General features: G+C 40.3%; 1 protein-coding gene across 4 annotated transcripts in view; it reads right to left on the bottom strand.

Annotated features, from left to right (window-relative positions):
* Positions 1 to 18553, bottom strand: part of Kaz (E3 ubiquitin-protein transferase Katazuke) — a 249580-nt gene that overhangs the window by 106156 nt on the left and 124871 nt on the right. Inside the window, exon 6 of one of the 4 annotated variants that reach the window (XR_011397909.1) lies at positions 9194 to 9457. The exons of 2 other annotated variants lie outside the window; for them this stretch is intronic. Coding sequence is in view for 1 of the 2 variants with exons in the window: in XM_070112925.1 (XP_069969026.1) it covers positions 9307 to 9457 (151 nt within the window). In the remaining variant the exon portion in view is untranslated. Of the gene's footprint in view, positions 1 to 9054; positions 9458 to 18553 lie in introns of those variants that run through there. One more of the 4 variants, XM_070112925.1, reaches the window with a different exon arrangement.

The raw sequence follows: 18553 nt of genomic DNA, 5'->3' as shown, positions 1-18553 counted from the left end.
TTCCGTGACACCCAAAACCGATACAATTTCTGTTTCGAATGTCAAACCAATAATATCTGAATTCATGACACCTACTACATTTTTTGATCGGTTTCAATTCTGACTACGACAACTATCAGATTCTACAACACCCCTGATTATTTAAAACATAAATAATACTTCGGGAGCACAGTTAGGAGTGGTTGTTTGAGTGGGTGTAGGGTTAATTATATTATGCATGTTAGTCATTTTGAATTAATGGTATAAAAACAAATTTTTATTGTTATATAACGTCAATAAAATTATTTGTTTTTGACTACAAAAGTCTCTGTTTATATGATTTTGTTTTTATTTACTTGTTAATAATCTCTGGAGGGTCCCGTTTTTGGTGAATCGCAGAGTTATTTTTTGTTATAAGCTGGAGGGTCCCCCGTAGGTGGTGAATCGCAGCTTGAATATTTTTTATTTTAGGGTGTACGACCCTAATTTTATATTTAGATATTTAAATTTGAAATTACTCACAAATATTTAAAATAATATAGTAGTAATAACATTTGTAGTAGTAGTAATACAATTTCAATGTTGCAAACATAATCTGAATTATGGTATAGAATTCTTAAGATTTTACATTTATTTTAGCTATAGATTTAGCTGTTTTTCGGAATTTATTTATTATTTTATTTTTTATATATAATATATCGAGAACTTACAGTAGTAGAATCATCATTTTGGGTGAAGCGGCTGACGTTTTTGTCCTTCGTCGTCCTTTCGCGTCTGCTACTAAGTGGCCTCCTTCTTCACACTCTTCTCTTTGATTTTCCAATATTTGATGTTTGTTCGCTGGTATTGTTCACTACCTTATTTTCTCAAAGTGCCAATACTTTTCTCACGGCATTTTATATTATTTTTTTTCGAATGTTTATTTACTCTTCCTCTTGTGGGTCTTTATATTATCGGAAAGTTATTTATTTTTTAAACTTTTATTAATATTCCACACGCGCACCGCTTTCGCTCTTGGAAATTTACGGAAAAGACTGCTCGGCCGCCAGTTAGGTTTTTTTTTGTTTAAAAACACAGAACAAATATATTTTTTAGTGTAGTATAACTCATTTATTGAGTAGTAGATTAATTAGAACTGAACTTAATTATATTTTACTTAACTTCCAAAGCAGCCCTGCCGCTGTTGTTTATGGGAAACGGTTGACATTCCGTTCCACCAGGAAACAAGTGTTTGGTCAGTACTTCTTCCTGATGGGTGTTCGTATTAAATTAATGCCACCATGTAATGTTGTTTTATGTGCTTCTTGGATGTTATATTATATGATAAGATGCTTGGTGTCATAACATATTACAGAATTTTGTAGCCTTATTCCTACTCTTAAAATTCCATCTTCATCCACAAAAGGATATAAAATTGATAAATTGTTTTTTCTATCCAACACTTTGTTATTTTTTAATTGCCGTATTTCATCATAAAAATCCAAATTTTGTTGTATTTTAATTATATTCTTCTTTGCTAATTGCATCTCGTCTACTGTTATATAATCCGCTGTTATCGTTTTTACAATCGTACAGGCAATGGTAACGAAGAGACTTAGCAGTGGCAAACTGGTGTGCTGTGCTTTGTGCGAGCAATGCTGGTGACTCCAATGGTAAAGATTTCTAACGGTGACTAAGTTTAATGATGACAAAGTCCAATGTCGGTAATTTCCAATGACGATAATGTCCAATGACGATAATGTCCAACGATAATATCCAATGACGATAACGTCCGGTGTGTTTAACGCGAGTACCTGCCGTCGACGGCCTTACCTCACGGTGCTCAAAAGCACGGCGTATCAATACAATGCGTTGATCAGCGCCCCTAAAATGCCAGGCATTTTTCAGTACCGATTGGTAGTGTAGAATGGACACACTACACACCTTGGTGGGGTTCGAGGCCTATCTTACACCTCTGCCGTACTTTGGGTCCGGCACCCGGTTCCAGTGTAACTCCACATTGAGTGATCAAAACACTCTTCCCGCATTTGGGCATCAACCACAACCACCACGATACTCCCCGAAGGGCCAGTCCGCATGAGCAGGTTGGAGCGAACTCCAAGGGCCCCTGCTCCCCGTGGTACCAGAATTAAGTCTCCGGTCAGACCTCGTAGCTGAAGCTACTACCAGTTGAGCTTCCATACTGCTCTGTACTGGTGACCAGGGATTAAATCCCTACTCCTCATCTTTCACCCAAGAAGAACTAACCCCTATTTTCAGCTAATTGTCTCCGCCGCCTAAACAATTCACGCGCAAACGTATCAAACGACCCTAACTGTTTGGTATTTGGACTAGTGAAGATCACACCGCTGACGTCTAATCGTCCATTAGTCCAACTAATCCCCATTCCCTCAAGGTTCCTAATGTCCGAGTACATCGGGCAGTGCGCAATAACATGCGCCCAATCTTCAACACGTGCCCCACACATACACCCCGGCGTGTCAGAAAGGTGCCTCTGATGCAGAAATGCGTTCAGAGGACCATGTCCCGTAAGCAGAAAACCCAGGCTCAGACAGAATCGGAAGTCTGAGTTTTCTTCTACAAACCTAACGTCCCGGATGTACTCATAGGTCACCCTACCGTTAGGGCTATTGTCCCAACGGTCTTGCCACCTTATCTTGACCCTGTCCTCTAGAAGTCTTTTGCTTCCTAGATATTCTTCCCTCTCCACGTGAAGGTCGGAAATCAGAGTATTCTGCAGCAAGGACACACCCAAGCCTCTTCTTAACCTGAATGCGACAGCACGCTGTATAACAATCAGGTCAAGAGGTGGCACACCTAGCAATACCTGCATCGCATCAGTTGAGACGGTGCGACGAACTGGCAAACAGGCTAGCATCATACAGCGCTGCGCGGAGAGTAGTTTTTGGCGACCCAAGACCGTCGTGGCTAATTCCCACCATAAAGCAGCTCCATAAGTGGCACAGGCCACAAATAAGCCACGATATATGGTACGAACCGCACGACGTCCGAGGCCCCAATCACACGCGCCTGACCTTGCCGACAATCGCCAGCAGTCTCTCTTTCACGCTCACCAAGTGTGGAGTGGAACACATCCTTTCCCTCATGGTCAACCCCAAGTATTTGACTTGCGTCACGTACTTGATGCTGAAACCATTTACACGGACAATCGGTGGGCGAGCCGGCGACAATCTGCCCTTAAGCAGCATTGTAACCGTTTTGTCCATTGATATGTCCACACCAACACCTACACCCCAACTGTGGACAATTTCTAAGAATCGTCCTCCCGCTCGCTCTATTTCGGACCTTGAGTGACCTTCAACTAAAAGAAGAAGGTCGTCCGCGTACGCACAACACTTGCATACTGGTTCAAGTTGTCCAAGCAGAGAGTCCATCATAAGGTTCCAAATATATGGACCACAGATGGATCCCTGCAGGCAGCCCCGAGCCACCCCAATCTCAACACTCCCATTCATTCCTACGATTGAGGCTTTTCTGTCCGGAAAGTAGCTCCGCCAGAGAGTAACTTCCGGGCAGCCGAGCTACTCCAATCGTTCAATCACACTATCCCAGATTAGGTAGTCAAATGCTCCCTTAAAGTCAACAAATATGCCAAGGACATATCGGCACTCTGGACATACATCCCGGCATCTTCTACACTGCGTAGTTTCCTGAAACCATACTGCCTATCCGACCACATATCCCGCGTTAGATCCTGAAGTCGTTCCACGATACTCTCTCCAGTACTTTTCCAAGCACTGGAAGGAGACTGATGCCCCGATAAGAACGAGGATCACTCCTGATCTTATCAGGGGACTTCAGGAGAGAAACGAGCCTAGCCCTTTTCCACTCAATTGGAAAAATCCTTCCCACACGCACTTATTGTAAATGGCCTCCAAGCCTCCGCCCTAGGAAAGAACGCTCCTAGCAGAACCCCCGCACAGTCTCTCCACGTTGATAACACAGTATCACCAATGCGGAGAGAGGTGATATCCTCCCTCTTACGACCCCTACAGATCTTTTAGACCTGACCCCATGGGTCTTTTCTATTCTCCTCTACAAAACTCCTCCATTCCTCTTCCTTGGTTTTGACTAGCATTTCTTTGTAACCCCTCATCACACAACTAAATTCATACCTAGTCTGGGACAGCCTATCTGAGTTTGACTGTCTAGCGCGTTGAAACTTTCGTCTCAATCGCCGGACAGCTCTCCTCTTCATCGTTAGCTCTTTCGTCCACCACTTAAGTTTTCTCACTCTGAAGCTTTCGAACTTTCCGACAGTGTTGTTCACTTCCCACACTACATCATATAGCCGAGAAATTTGCTCGTCCACCCCAAAGCCTTTAAACTCACTAAGAGGTATTTCTAATATCGCTTCCCTAACACACTGACCATATTGGTTCCGCAACGGACTTACATACGCCAAGGGAGGAGATTTAGGAGTAACCATAATTTGAATCCCATAATATAAATAATCTCCCACCTCACATTAAAGGTCCTGTTTGCTGCCTCATTCATGAAGGACACATCGATGTCGCTCACACCTCCAGGCCCATCAAACGTATACCACTCGCTTGGCTCGTTTAATATGTGAAACTCCCCCCCTCCACCCATTCGCTTAATACCTCGCCTCTAGTGTGGCTTTGATATCCTGACGAATGTCGGGATACCTTACTAAACCACATAGAGGACGAGGCATTCGCATTCATTCCTAGGATAAGCGAGCTACTACTGGCAAGTAGCAGTAGCTTAGCCATGTAAAGCAGGTAAGGCTCTAGAGGTTCGCTGTATTTGCAATAAACACTAGCGACTACCAATCTACCGAACTCCCCCTCTATGGATACACAAACACCCAGCTGTGACGAATCCAGAACTACGCAGTCGTAACTCGGATTATTCACAACTATTGCAACATTTCTCCTCAGGTCTGTGAAGACCCTAAAGCCTCCAGGGAGACCCCGAACCACACCATTAGTGGCGTAGGGCTCCTGGAGTAATGCGATGCCGCACCCACCCTCTATCATACAACCCCCTAACTCACACATTACGGCATAACAACCCTGACAATTTAGGTGAAAAATCGTCCCCATTAATGTCTAGAAAGGGCACGCTCTACTATGCCACAGTAGACTGGGCAAGCAGCTGACATCATAAGATGCCCAGCTGGTCTACCCTTAAATGCACAGTTGCGACAATGTGGTGCATTGACGCAACTAGCAGCTCTGTGGCCTTTCTGACCACACCTACGGCAGACATCGGACTTGGCCTTACATTGCGCCACTCGATGGTCAAAGCCCATACACCGGAAACAGCCGGCAACAGGGCTATCCGGTCGCACTCCGAAGGAAAACCACTTGATATAGCACCTTCCCGCTTCCAAGAGGGCGGACATTACTTTGGCTGAACCCTCCAAAACGACTTTGGTTTTACCATCCGGCGCCACCTTCCAGGGGCGACTGACCAACCTAACATCGGATTTCTTTACCTCAGGACTGATATTTGTATTGAAGAGTTCTTCCATGAATTCCTCATGGGAGATCTCTGTGTGTACACCTTGCACCACAACTCTTGGGCCCAACTTCCGGTTGACACTCACGTCCAACCCCATCTCCCCGAATTTTGCGTTCGTCGCCACTTTCTCCCTCTCTAAAACAGAGGGAGTGCGGATAACCGACCCACCACCCTTAATTGGCCTAACTTCGTGGATCCTCACACCGAGTGAAGGACTCACCTCCTTAACCACCTTTCTGATGACTTCCTTAGAGGAAGTTGCAGGCCCCTTGCTCCTCACGGCCACCGACCAGGTCTCCACCGGCTTCGGTCGGACGCGGTCCCCCACAACCTCCCGTAAGGGCATCCACCTGCCCGCGAAGATGCGCGTTCTCCGCAATTATAGTCATCAGGAGTGCCTCGTACTTCGAGGCAAGCTCCATAAGACCCTTCATCTCGGAAACCTCTATATTTTTCCCCCCGAAAACCAAAGCGCTAACCTCAGCTGTTACAGCTTTCATAGCTGCAACATGGGTGATAGCGCCACCCCTAACAACACCCCCCTTATTTGTATTAAACTCCCCTCTCATACCTTTCCTCTTTTCCCCTTCTCGCTTCTTGCTTCCTCCTTCGCTGCTCCGGCTACGGGCTTTCGCCGCTCCCGTCTCGTTGGCGCTCTCGCACGACCTCCCCAACGGTGGAGTGCCCAGGCGAGCCTTTCTGCGCGGTGGGGGCTTCTCCACTTCCTCTTCGCCCGCCGATGACGCTGCCGTAATCATAACGACTTCCGATTCATCGCTCTCGGCGGGTGCCTTCGCTCCTCGCCTTCGTCGTGGAGACATTTTTCTCCGACCGACCGGTACGCTCGCAACCGCGTACCTACTACACAAGCACGAAAAACTCGCGATCCGACAAAAGTTTGTAATCGGCACTCACAAACGCGTACCTGCACTACAAAAATGTTGTCAGTGGCCTTCAGGTTTATTGCGGTCCACACAAAACCGGTGCCCGAACTGTTCGTAGACAATACGGTCACTGTCCTTTGTGTTGTTATACACACACAAAACAGGCAATAACACTGTCTGTTGTTCATAAGTTACTCGGGTAATGCTTTTGTCTGTCCTTCACACCAGGACAGGTTTGTAAGCAATTTTAAAAGTGCCTAAATTGTCACTGGCCTTCGCACCAGGCAATAACACTGCCTAGTGTTTGTATTGTCACTGTAACACTCGCACTGCAATTTTTAAAAGCAATTACTCGCGGTAATGCTTTATTTGACTCTGGCCTTTGATTTAACTCGCGCCAGGCAATTGTATTCTATTTTAATTTTAAGCTGTTTACAGATAGATTCACTAAACTGTAACTAAATTGTTTCAACTATGCGCGAACACGTCCGTACACTTCGAATGTCTACAACTGAGTGGCAATGACGATAATGTCCAACGATGCAGTCTAATACTGACCACACTCCGAAATGATTTGCGAAAGCACAAAAAAAACTCACTCGTGCCCCACGTTGGGCGCCAAAAAATGTAGGGCTATGTGTATTCAGTTATTAGACTAACTTTATTTACAAAATTCTTCTCCTTAAATAATATTCTAAGCAATATTGCAATACCGTTCAATACATAATTTCCGCTAAGTACATAGTTTCGTTTTCTATTAGTGCATATATACATAAATATGTAAGTTATATAAAAACAGTTCATAAATAGAGAATAATCCAAGTACATACTTTACTCTATTGCTCCTTCGTATATAATGTAGTTAATAACAAAAGAGAAATATAAAAAAATGGGAACGCAGCATTGCAAGAGGCTGCTTACATATTAAGCTTAGTATATGTTAAATGGGACTAGCTAATGTGCACAAACAAATATTCATATAATTGCGTGGACGAAAACATAGCGGTAGCATAAGTGTACAAAGCAAGCGCAAGCAAGCGCAAGCAAGCAATAAATATGTAAGTATGTACACAATGCAAATACAATTATTAACTGCATTGAGGCTTATAACTTCTAATGCTTGCCCTTGAATATTAGGCAAATAAGTAGAGAACAAGACATAGCAAAAATATATAGAACATATAACCGTATAATGCATTGGTTCTCAATCGGTGACCCAACACTGTTCAAACTAAGAGCCTCAATAGACCAAGGATCACAACGATCATTCAAAGCGTCTAGAGCAAAAAATAAGCTAAATCTGCCAACAAAACAATTAAATTTTAAAATTACGGGAATAGGCGGAAGAGTAGTCAAAATGCAAATAAGATCTGCCGCATTACTATCTTAATTTCTCCCCAAGCGAATAGGCGCATAAAAGCAGAAGTTATAGTCCTACCGCAACCAAGCTATCATATAAATAGCAAGCACTTGCAAGCAAACTCTACATGAGTAACGAAAGTTATAAAGAACTCCTGTTGATGGTGGAGCCTTTAATAAAACAAAATAAAACACCTTCATGAGAAACGCGATTACGCCACATTAACGCCTTTCGGCTGCAATGTAATTTTTATCATCTGGCAAAAGTTTTGAAGATTTAAAGTCTTCAGGATCTCCAATCCTGTGGAGGATGAGACAGCATTTTTTTCACGTTGTACAAGAACCATTCCTTAACCACTCAAGCAGAGTGCTTTGGACCGTTAGCCTGAATAAAGCAGTGGCCACTGTTTAAAATGAGTTAAGCTGCTGACGGAACCAAATTATTTTTAAATATTGCCTAGCAGTCCTTTCTTCACATATTTCTTTCGATGAAAACATGGTTACCGACGCCATTTGCTTCCACCGCATCCCTTTTGCTTCCATTGCACCACACACCATACAATGCAGACTTTTCCATGCTGAGTCTTATTTAATTTTTTATCTTTTGGTGTTTAGATTTCCTTAGGGGCCGTCCATATATTACGTCATTCTAAATTAGAGGGGGGCGGGGGTTGGTCTGCGGATGACGGTAAAGTCAAAGTCGGTAAAGACGGTGTCTTTAAGAAATGACGATAGGATGATTATAGGGGGGGGGGGTTCTAAAATCTGAAAAAATCGATGACGTAATTTACGCCGTAAACATCGGTCGACTATCAAACCCAAATAAATTAAATTTGGAGTCATCGTTAAAAATTATAAAATCACAAAATTCATTATCACGATGCACATGTTATACTCTTTGAAATACAGCAAACGTTTCGCTCTGCGATAATTGTGGTTTTTCGAGGTGTATATGCTCGGGTGAAATCATGAAGTTCCGAACAGTTTGAGGTGAAGTCTTGCTTTCTTCAACACCTTGGCGTTAGCGACATTGGATATTTCAGGTTGTTGCTTAATACTCCAAGCAACTGTACGTGGTACAAATTCTTTTCGGCGTTCCACCACCATCAAGTCTCCAACTTCACCAGTCTTTTTGAAAATATTGCCCATTTCACGAGTACTTTTGTTCTCTTACCAATATTTGTCTACTAGAACCTGTAAGTCTTGAGATGTTTGTTTATTCACCTTTTTTTTTAAACTACAACCGCACAAAAAAGAAGTTCGCTAACCAAATAATATACTTTGACCATACGCAATTAATACCACTTAAAATAACGGTACCTTCTTGATAACTGCCTTTAAAGTGCTGTCAACGTACAAGTTTTTATTTTTTTTGGCAGCTGAGATATTTTAAGTTTTTGCAATCGTTAACATCAGAACTGACTCATTGTTAAAATTTGTATAAAAACACATATTATTACCATATTGTTACTCTTAATTGCAGCTTATAAGCTGAAATAGTTTAAGAGAAAAGTCCCTTCAAAGTCAAAATATCTCTCTGTACAAGTTTTTTTTTTGCTTCATTGTAATTTCCTTAATAAAATTGTCCATGATTCGCCAAATACGTCAGCTTCATCACGCATAGTTTCTGATTATTTTGCTTGTTCAAGGTGTTGTATGGCTTTTTCAAGAAACTTTGCATTGTTGCCAAACTTTTTTCGGTTTTTACCGCTTTGCAAATGAGCCTGAAAATAGAGGGAAAACTAAAATTACTTTTATTCTTATTTCAGATTCCAAAAACTGAAAATGAGTGACAATTCATCGCTAACAATTTCTATACACTGTGGAACTTCCCCAACTGCATTAGAACGATTGATGGCAATCATGTTGAAATTATGAAACCGTCTCGAACAGTCTCACACTATTGCAACTGCAACAAAACTTACTAAATTATAACGATGGCAATTTTTAATGCGAAATATGTGTTCACATCCGTGGAGGTTGGTGCAAACAGAACAGCGGCTGACGCTCAGAGTAAATTTAAGGACGGATTGGATGCCACTCAACTATTTATTCCTCAAGCGGTAAGTGTTGCAATGAGCGAGGAAGAATTTTCTTATGTTTTCATAAGAGATGATGCATTCCTGCTTATGTAGAATTTAATGAAGCCAGTTAGTCGTACCCAATTAAGCGCCGACGAAACTATTTTCAATTACAGATTATCGACAGCTAGACGCGTAGTTGAAAACGCTTTTGGAATATTATGCAGTCGCTTTCGTATTCTTGCAAACAGAATAACCATTACCTCTTATAAAGTATCTAAATAGTTTTAGCATATTGTTGTATTCATAATTTCTTATCACGGAAAAATGGCTTGCAGTATATAAGTGACAGCGTCGATTTACAAAATGTTAGCACAAATAATGTACAAAGCACACTTTGCAAAGTACTTGTGATATTTCAAAACTAAGAGCGATTCAAGGAGCTCACCGTATTTTCAAAATCGGTGTCCTCCAATGTTGACTCATAAATGTCATCTCCGCCAGAGCAGATTTTCTGACTTTTTTATTTCACTTAGTTTCTCCTATAGGAGTTTCGCGTGTATTTAATGCGCTTGCTACAATATCAATTGTGGAATCTTCATCAATTTCTTTATATTATTATTTAAAAGTCATTGCCAACTTTGCATACGCTTCAATTTATTTTTATAATGCTCGTTTTTTATCTCCCATAAAACTTTTTCTCCACTAAAGATTTTAATTAATTATTGCCATGACGTGCACACAACCTTCCACTACCCGTCGCAACAACGAGCAGAAAAATTTTAACTCTTCAATTTTGTTCATACTTGTATGCAGACTTAAAATTTGGTATGCATACCCGCCTATACAAGTTAACACATAATAAATTATCATAGTTAGAATAAATAAAGCTTAATCAGATTCCGGGAATCTGCTCAGTAAATTCAACTATTTAATATTTCATACAAATAAAACAGCTGAATCCGGTTCGAGGAATCAGCGCGGTAAATTAAACCTTTAATATTTTACACGTACAGAACAGCCACTCGCGTTTTCGGTGTAATACTGCTGTTTGCGCAAAAGTGCTAACTTTGCGTAGGCAACAGCCAATACTCGCGCCTTTGGCTGAATAAGCAATTAAAGAAACATTTTTGGCTTAAGCATAACGGAGTAGTAGTAGTCGCTGAGAGCCAAATCTGGTAAATATGATGGATGCCAGGCAATACGTACTTTAATTTGTGTAATTTTGTCATTGTTAAAACACCTTTGTGAACAGGTGCATTGTCTTGATGAAAAATTATTTTTTAACTAGTCTTGAAAGCACACGTGTGAAATTGGCTGCCCGTTTTCAATTTTTCTAATCATCACTAATACTGAATAACAGTGTGCGATCATAAAGCGAAACTGATTCCCACGCCCTGGTAAAAAATACAAAAAAAATAATTTGAAAACATGAAATAATAGTGTGCGATCATAAAGTGAAATCGATTTCCACACCTCTGGTGCTCCACACTGGACAGACAGCGTGACAATTTCTCAAGGAGGACCCTGAGTACGCCTGCAAAAGGAGAACTCTACCAAGAATATCACGCCGCGGAATGAATACTCGACTAGTGTAAGTTATATTGTATTAAATATTAGATAAAAGAAAAATAATATATGCCAACAACATAAGCCAATAAAAAATTAATTTAAAAGCTGCAATTTACCACCTTCGGGGGACCCTATAGCTTTGTCTTACAAAATTCTCTGCGATTCACCAACAAAGGGACCCTCCACAGAAATATAAACCACAAAGCAAAATAAAAAAGGGCTTGTACAGCCAAAAACTTAAAATAATAACGAGGGTTGAGATTCACCACCTAACGGGGGACCCTTCGGCTCTTATAAAAATAAAAAACCTTTGCGACTTTGCAGTGAAAGGGACCTTCCAGAGATTAATAAAAACAGATTCCGCACCTACTTTACAAACAAATATAATATGAAATATGGTCGCTCAAATGCTAAATTAAGAAGGACGCGACATACTACAGAATATTATTATGACTCACGTAAAACAAATACCTGTAGTAGACCAAACTATTGACGAAAGACACAGAAATAATTTATCAGGAATATACAAAATCCCGAACGTAGTAAGATAACTAAGAGAACTCTCAGGCAAACCGTCTGAGTCTAGTTTGTGGAAAAAGAGTGTCGAAAGCATACTACAAATCTACGAGCACACTAAAGGAACGTGGGAGGACTCAATGGTGATCTTCCACAGTTGTTGGATATGAAAGAATAAAGAGACCTTCCAGAAGCACTTCATTTATGTCTGAAATTAGAAAATCAAATATTCAGAAGCAACCATCAAAATGGATTTAACGACTTTAACTATAAACTACCACTACCACCAAAGAATTATACATAACCGCATCAATTTTACCCGGACCCAATCGATCGCTCTCAATACCACAACAATACCTACAAAGACCAAACCTTTTATAAGACCACAGCAATACCCCAAACACATAACCCAACATTTTATAATGCTCCTCAGCAAACACGAGCCCATATTATAACAAACCCCTTCTACTAACACCACCGAAACCACAACCAAAACCGGAGCCAATGGATATCGATCCTAGCATAAGGACGAATACAGTAAACTACGCAAATAGGCCGAATTTTCAAATATACAGGGAAAAGACAGGCAAAATCCAACCTTACAAGTCCACCAACTAAACAACAAAGTAATTTTCATCTAATGTAACGAGCGTAGAGCGACCCGAAACTCGTTATATAAAAATGTATGACATTATAACAACAATCACAATAAATATTATTTTCATTGTAGAACGGAGAGTGGTGACATGATAAAAATTCTATTGGATACAGGTTCTCACAAAAACTATGTAGTATATACAGATACATATGGCTAAAAAAGAAATCCAAAACGACAAGAACTTTTTCGCAAATTCAGTATGAGAAAGAATAGAAATTACTCATCATACGTACGCCAACCTATTTAACTTACCAAATAGAAATATAAAATTTTATCTTCTCCCTTCTCTCACATCTTTTCACGCAATAATTGGCAACGATTCTCTTAAAGAACCATCCGCAACTATTCAAATTTACGACAATTTCATGACCATAAACAACTCATATCAAGTAAAACTAAAGCAATTGTTTTCACAAGCCGTCAATCACGTCATTATCAGAGATAGGGTGCGTTCGAGACGGCAATCGACAGCAGTGTTGCAAATTTGTCAAAGTATCACGTTCTGCGTGAGTTTTTGGCAACACTTGCAACAGCATCACGTTCTGCTGTCATTTTTTGCACGCAATTTGTGCAAATAATCGGCAACACTAAGTTTTTGTCTGCACATCAGCAGAGTATCAGCAAATATGCAACACAGTAGCTGTACTGCTACAATTATTACGTAGCTCGAACGCACCCATAGCCGTATTAACAATTTCCAAAATGAAATCAATAATAAACAAAAATGTTAACCTTTTCTCTGACGCTAATTAAATGCTTACTTATACTACGAAAATCGTCGCCAACATAAGAACCAACTCCGATACACCAGTTTATACAAAGTAAAAAAAAAAAATAGGACGCATTCACCGAAAAAAATACAAACTATTAATAGACTACAGTAAACTTAACTCAAGCAATATACTGATCGTTACCCAGTCCATCTATATTAGTTTTGGCACAACTTGATTCGACATAATAAAAAGTGCATTAGTTTCAAGAAAAGTAACACTAACCTATTCCAATTATCAGAAATAATTACACTTGACTATAGATGCTTCAAAACACGCCATCGGAGCAGTACTCGAATAGGACGGAAAAACAATCACTTTAATTTCAAGAACATTGACCAAAGCAGGGGAAAATTACGAAACAAACGAGTAAAAATGCTAGCGGTTATTTGGTCACTTAAATCGGGACGTAACTACTTATATGGTACAGCTAAAATTTAAATATTTACCCATCACTAACCCCTAACGTACACATTAAGCAATAAAAACAAGAACTCAAAACTTAATAGATGAGGACCACCTTAGAAGAATATGACCATGAAATCAGATACAAACCAGGCAGAACTAACATAGTAACTGACTGCTTATCTTGACCCCCCGAACTCAACTTATTAACAATAGCAACGCACTCCGACGATAGTTCAGGATGCAATCTGATACCAGCAACAGATGTGCCTATCAATGTATTTGAAAATCAAATATAGTTACTTACAGGACAAGAGAATTCTTACACTTAAACAGAAGATATACGCGAAGCGCTTAGACAAATACTTTTCATATTTGGAATACCAGAACCTGTAATTTCTGACAACGAAAAATCACTCAATAATTTTCATGCTAAAAGACCAATTAAGGATTACAATCTTCAGGACACTACCACACACCAGCAATGGACAGATTAAACGTTTTGAACTCTTGCAGACATTTTAAAATGTCAAAGACCGAAGACATAAGGACATAACCATTTTGAAGGACTACTTGATAGAGCAGTTTATGAATACAATTTTACAATCCACTCCACAACTGGACAAAAGCCAATAGAAAACTTTTTTGGACGCAAAGTTTACATAAACCTCGAACAATATAAGGAAAGACAAAATAACATATGTACATAGACTGAAGTTCAAACAAGAACAAGACTTGGAATTTCATAATAAGACCCCAAAGACTTTCAAATACAAAGTCTTATAAAACGTTAAAAACAATAATAATAAAAATTATTAATAATACAAATTTTAATAGAATTTATTTTATTTTGACATTATCTACGTTAACATCAATAAATGTTGTTAGATTACTCGTCTTTCCAACTAGTAACAATAGACTCAGGACCCACCAAATTGGAAAATGGATCTTTCAAAATTATACATTGGATACAATCACAGTATAAGTATTAATACTAATATGACTATTACGGAACTATGATATGTTTTAAAAAGACAACAAGAGTCTAACATTTGCAAGAATATAATATTTCCGCTTTTCTCTATATCTATCTATATGGTCTCCTCTATGGACATTATTGCTAAATTTATTAATCTCTCCTGACTCATTGTAGAGCGCAGGTAATTTTTTATAAGTTTTAATTTAGAAAAGGACCTTATCGCGCTTGCTAACTACATACTGGCATAGTTAACATAATTCGTAATGCTATGGTAATGTTAGGGCATATAGCCGTCAAATTGTTTAAATATATAAATTCAAGAATTTTTACATCATTATTTAATTTTTTGAAAATTTTCTGACATGACAAAATTTCTTCACACAAATCATCGGCGTTAATATCCAATAAATAATTTGTTGAAAGTTTCTCCTGTAAACGATGACAGCTACTTCTTAATCGTCTTCGATCTTGGTCATCACTTAAATTAAATAAAAAATGAAGAGTTGTGATTATTCAATAAATCAAATCTTTCATCTACGGATGACGCTTGGTCTAATATAATATATAAAAAAATACATTAATTTTGAAAGTGGTTTTCGGATCATTTATAGTGTGGTCTTCGTGTTCATAATGAAAACTCTTTGAAGTTTTACGACGTCTTAGGGGTCTGGATCTGAAAGTTTCAAATTTAGTCTCGACGTCTAATTGTTCGGCAATTTTTTTGGCATCACTTACAATTTCTTCAAAATTTGTGTCTGTTCTAATTTTTATCAAAAACTTTGTTTAATTCTGTAAAAGCATGCATTTTGGCATCACTTACAATTTCTTCAAAATTTGTGTCTGTTCTAATTTTTATCAAAAACTTTGTTTAATTCTGTAAAAGCATCTACTAGCAACTTGCATATTCATATCGATGTTGCCAATCGCTAATTCCCTCGAAGTATTTATTTTTATGTTTTGATTCAAATAGCTTGTAACAGAAGCAGTAAACGGCATTTTTGGACACTGAATACAACATTCACTCTCTGTGATACTTTTCACCGTTTCCTAAATGCCATTCATAATAATACTCAGAAAATTTACGTCCCGAAGAGTCACGCGAAAAATTATACTGTTTACTTTGTTGAATCGGATTTTCTATTAAATACTGGATCAAAGTAGCGTATAAAACTTCTGGCCAGGCTCCAGGGTCATCTTTGAAAAAAGGTGGTATTGATGACGATAATTGTCTTGACGGTGACGATGGTGTATCACATACATAATATTGTTCACATGAGTACGTATGTATCTCCTTGTCTGAATAAACTGATTAATCTATCCATGAATAATTATTTATATTTATACAAATTAGAGTGTCTGTTTGTAATATTAAAATAACCGCTTTTTACTAAATACTTATGGATGTAAGCATTTAGTAAAAAGTACATAAAATAAAATAAAATTTTTTACACTTTTTGTCTGTCTGTTCCTTCCGTCCTATCTTTAAAACGGCCGGGAATAAAAATTTTTTTTTTCAAAATTAAAAAAAAAATCTTTTTTTTAATATCCCAAACAAGAGTTATATTTATTTGTATAGAAAATTACATAAAGAGTACATACCACTACATGAAGCGGTTTTTGAATCAGATTTAATAACACTTTCATCGATAACATAACTGGTTTCTGTCTCTAATAATTGTGTCAAACTGGATGGTTGAGCCGTAAAATATTTACTTATTTTAGTTGAATTTTTATTACGTTCTTCTTCTTGTTTTACTTTTACTATCACTCATCGTGAAAGCACGTTAAAACAATCAGTTACACACAAACTATTATTATAAAAATTCAAAGCGCCCTTACACACATCGGGATGTAGAGCAGGTCCGCCTCCACGCGGTGCATCCTGGGGAACGCTAAATGACCTGCGGCCTTTATGGACTTTTCTAGAACTCCTACGGATTTGACCTTTGCTCGACCCGGACATAGCTTGGACTCTTAGATGGATCGGTTTGAGCCCTGGGCTGGTGGTTGTGGTATTCTGCCACCTGAGTATGCAGGGGTGACACCCTGCAGAAATGGCTGATGGGCTAATGCCAAGGCCGCCTCCGTCCCGTTAAAACCATGGCAGGCCTCAGAGTACGTTCTCCTCCTGTCATCATCAAAGCTCTCACGTCGGTGTAAAAGATTGTTTTCTGTTGAAAACATTGGAGAGGCTTTTGGATCTGTACATTAGGAGCAGAATACCGAGGGGTAAACTGTTACGGGCGCAGCATGCCCATATCAAACGCAGGTCGGTCGACACTGCTTTGCATGATGTAGTGTCATGGCTGGAGATAGCTCTCAAGCACAAGGAATTTGCTGTGGGCACCTTTCTCGACATCGAGGGGGCTTTCAATAACGTGCGACCAGAGGCAGTGGTTAAAGCCCTCGAAAATTTTGAGGTGGAATCGAACCTCAAGCACCTTATTTTTAGTCTTCTTTGCGACAGAACTGTCGCAGCGGAGTGGGGTGGTGCCAAGACAACCAGAAAAGTGAATAGGGGAACTCCGCAGGAGTACTCTCCCCCCTGCTGATGTGGTTCTTATGGTTAAGGGAAAATTCCTGAATACCGTCTACGAGCTCACCGAGGGGTACCTGAACGTGGTATCTAGCTGGGCGAATAGAAGCGGCCTAGCCGTCAACCCAAGTAAAACCGAAATGGCTTTATTTACTAGGAGGTATAAGATTTCAAATGTGCCTCTCCCCTCCTTCGGGGGTTCACTTCTTCAACCTGTTAATAAAGTGTAATACCTAGGGCTTATCCTCGATAGAAAACTTTCCTGGAGGCCAAACATTAAGGATAACTCTCTCCTCGGCATCGGTCGCCTTATACTGCTGCAAAGGGGCAATAGGTAAAAGGTGGGGACTCTCACCTAAGGTGGTGTTCTGGCTCTACGAGACCGTAGTTAAGCTAATAATGTTCTATGGTGTGTTCGTCTGGTGGAGGGCGCTCAAAAGCTAAAAAGCTTGAGCGGGTCCAAAGAGCGGCGCTCATCGGAATCTCCGGTGCACTTCGGACCACACCTACAATAGCTCTTAATGGATTGTAAACATAGCACCTGTGGACATTGCCGGTAGGTGCATTGCTGCGAAGTGTGCTCTAAGGCTCAGGGAAGCTGGGCTTATAAAGAGGTCTGAACAAGGACACTCCGAAATTCTTTCCTCCTTGAGCTGCATTTCGGAAAATTTAGCCACTCGAGGCGGCTCCTTCTCCGCTCATATTCCAACATGTGGATGGGAAGAAGCTGCTGGATAAGAGGCGCGGTGAGCTTTTTCACGGATGGATCGAGGCTAGGAAGGAAGGTTGGAGAGGGGGTTTTCTGCAAGGAGCTCTCCGTCAGCCTTAGCTTTAGGCTACCGGACCACTGTAGTGTTTTTCAGGCGGAAGTGACTGCTATCAAGGTGGCGGTAGAAGTACTGCTTCGTGGTGCAGCCTCGTTTGTAGAAGTGAGCATCCACTCCGATAATGGGGCGGCAATACTAGCTATGAGCGCGCGAACCGTGCAATCAAAGCTAGTCAAGGAGTGTCTGTCCTCACTAGAGATAGCATCTGGCTATTTCAACATCAGGCTCGTTTGGGTGCCTGGTCACAGCCGAATCGCTGGAAACTGCAAAACCGATGAACTAGCCAGGGGGGCCTCGGAATGGGATCGAGTTGGATCTCCGTTAACGTCTTGCGTTCTAGCTTTGGATCAATGGACCTCGCGTGCACTCAGAAGACGCTGGTCGACGACCAACTCCTTTGCGAACGCGAGATCCTTCTGGCCAAGAGTAGAGCGCAGGAGGTCGGGGAAACTTCTCGCCCTGAGAAAAGTGCATATCGCCGCTATGGTAGGAGTTCTCACTGGACACTGTCCAATGGGCACTCATGTGGTACGGCT

Source organism: Bactrocera oleae, chromosome 2, assembly GCF_042242935.1.
Source record: "Bactrocera oleae isolate idBacOlea1 chromosome 2, idBacOlea1, whole genome shotgun sequence".
NCBI classification, from domain to species: Eukaryota; Metazoa; Arthropoda; class Insecta; order Diptera; family Tephritidae; genus Bactrocera; species Bactrocera oleae.
The sequence above is the reverse complement of the archived record's forward strand: the minus strand, read 5'-3'. Positions and strand labels throughout refer to the sequence as shown.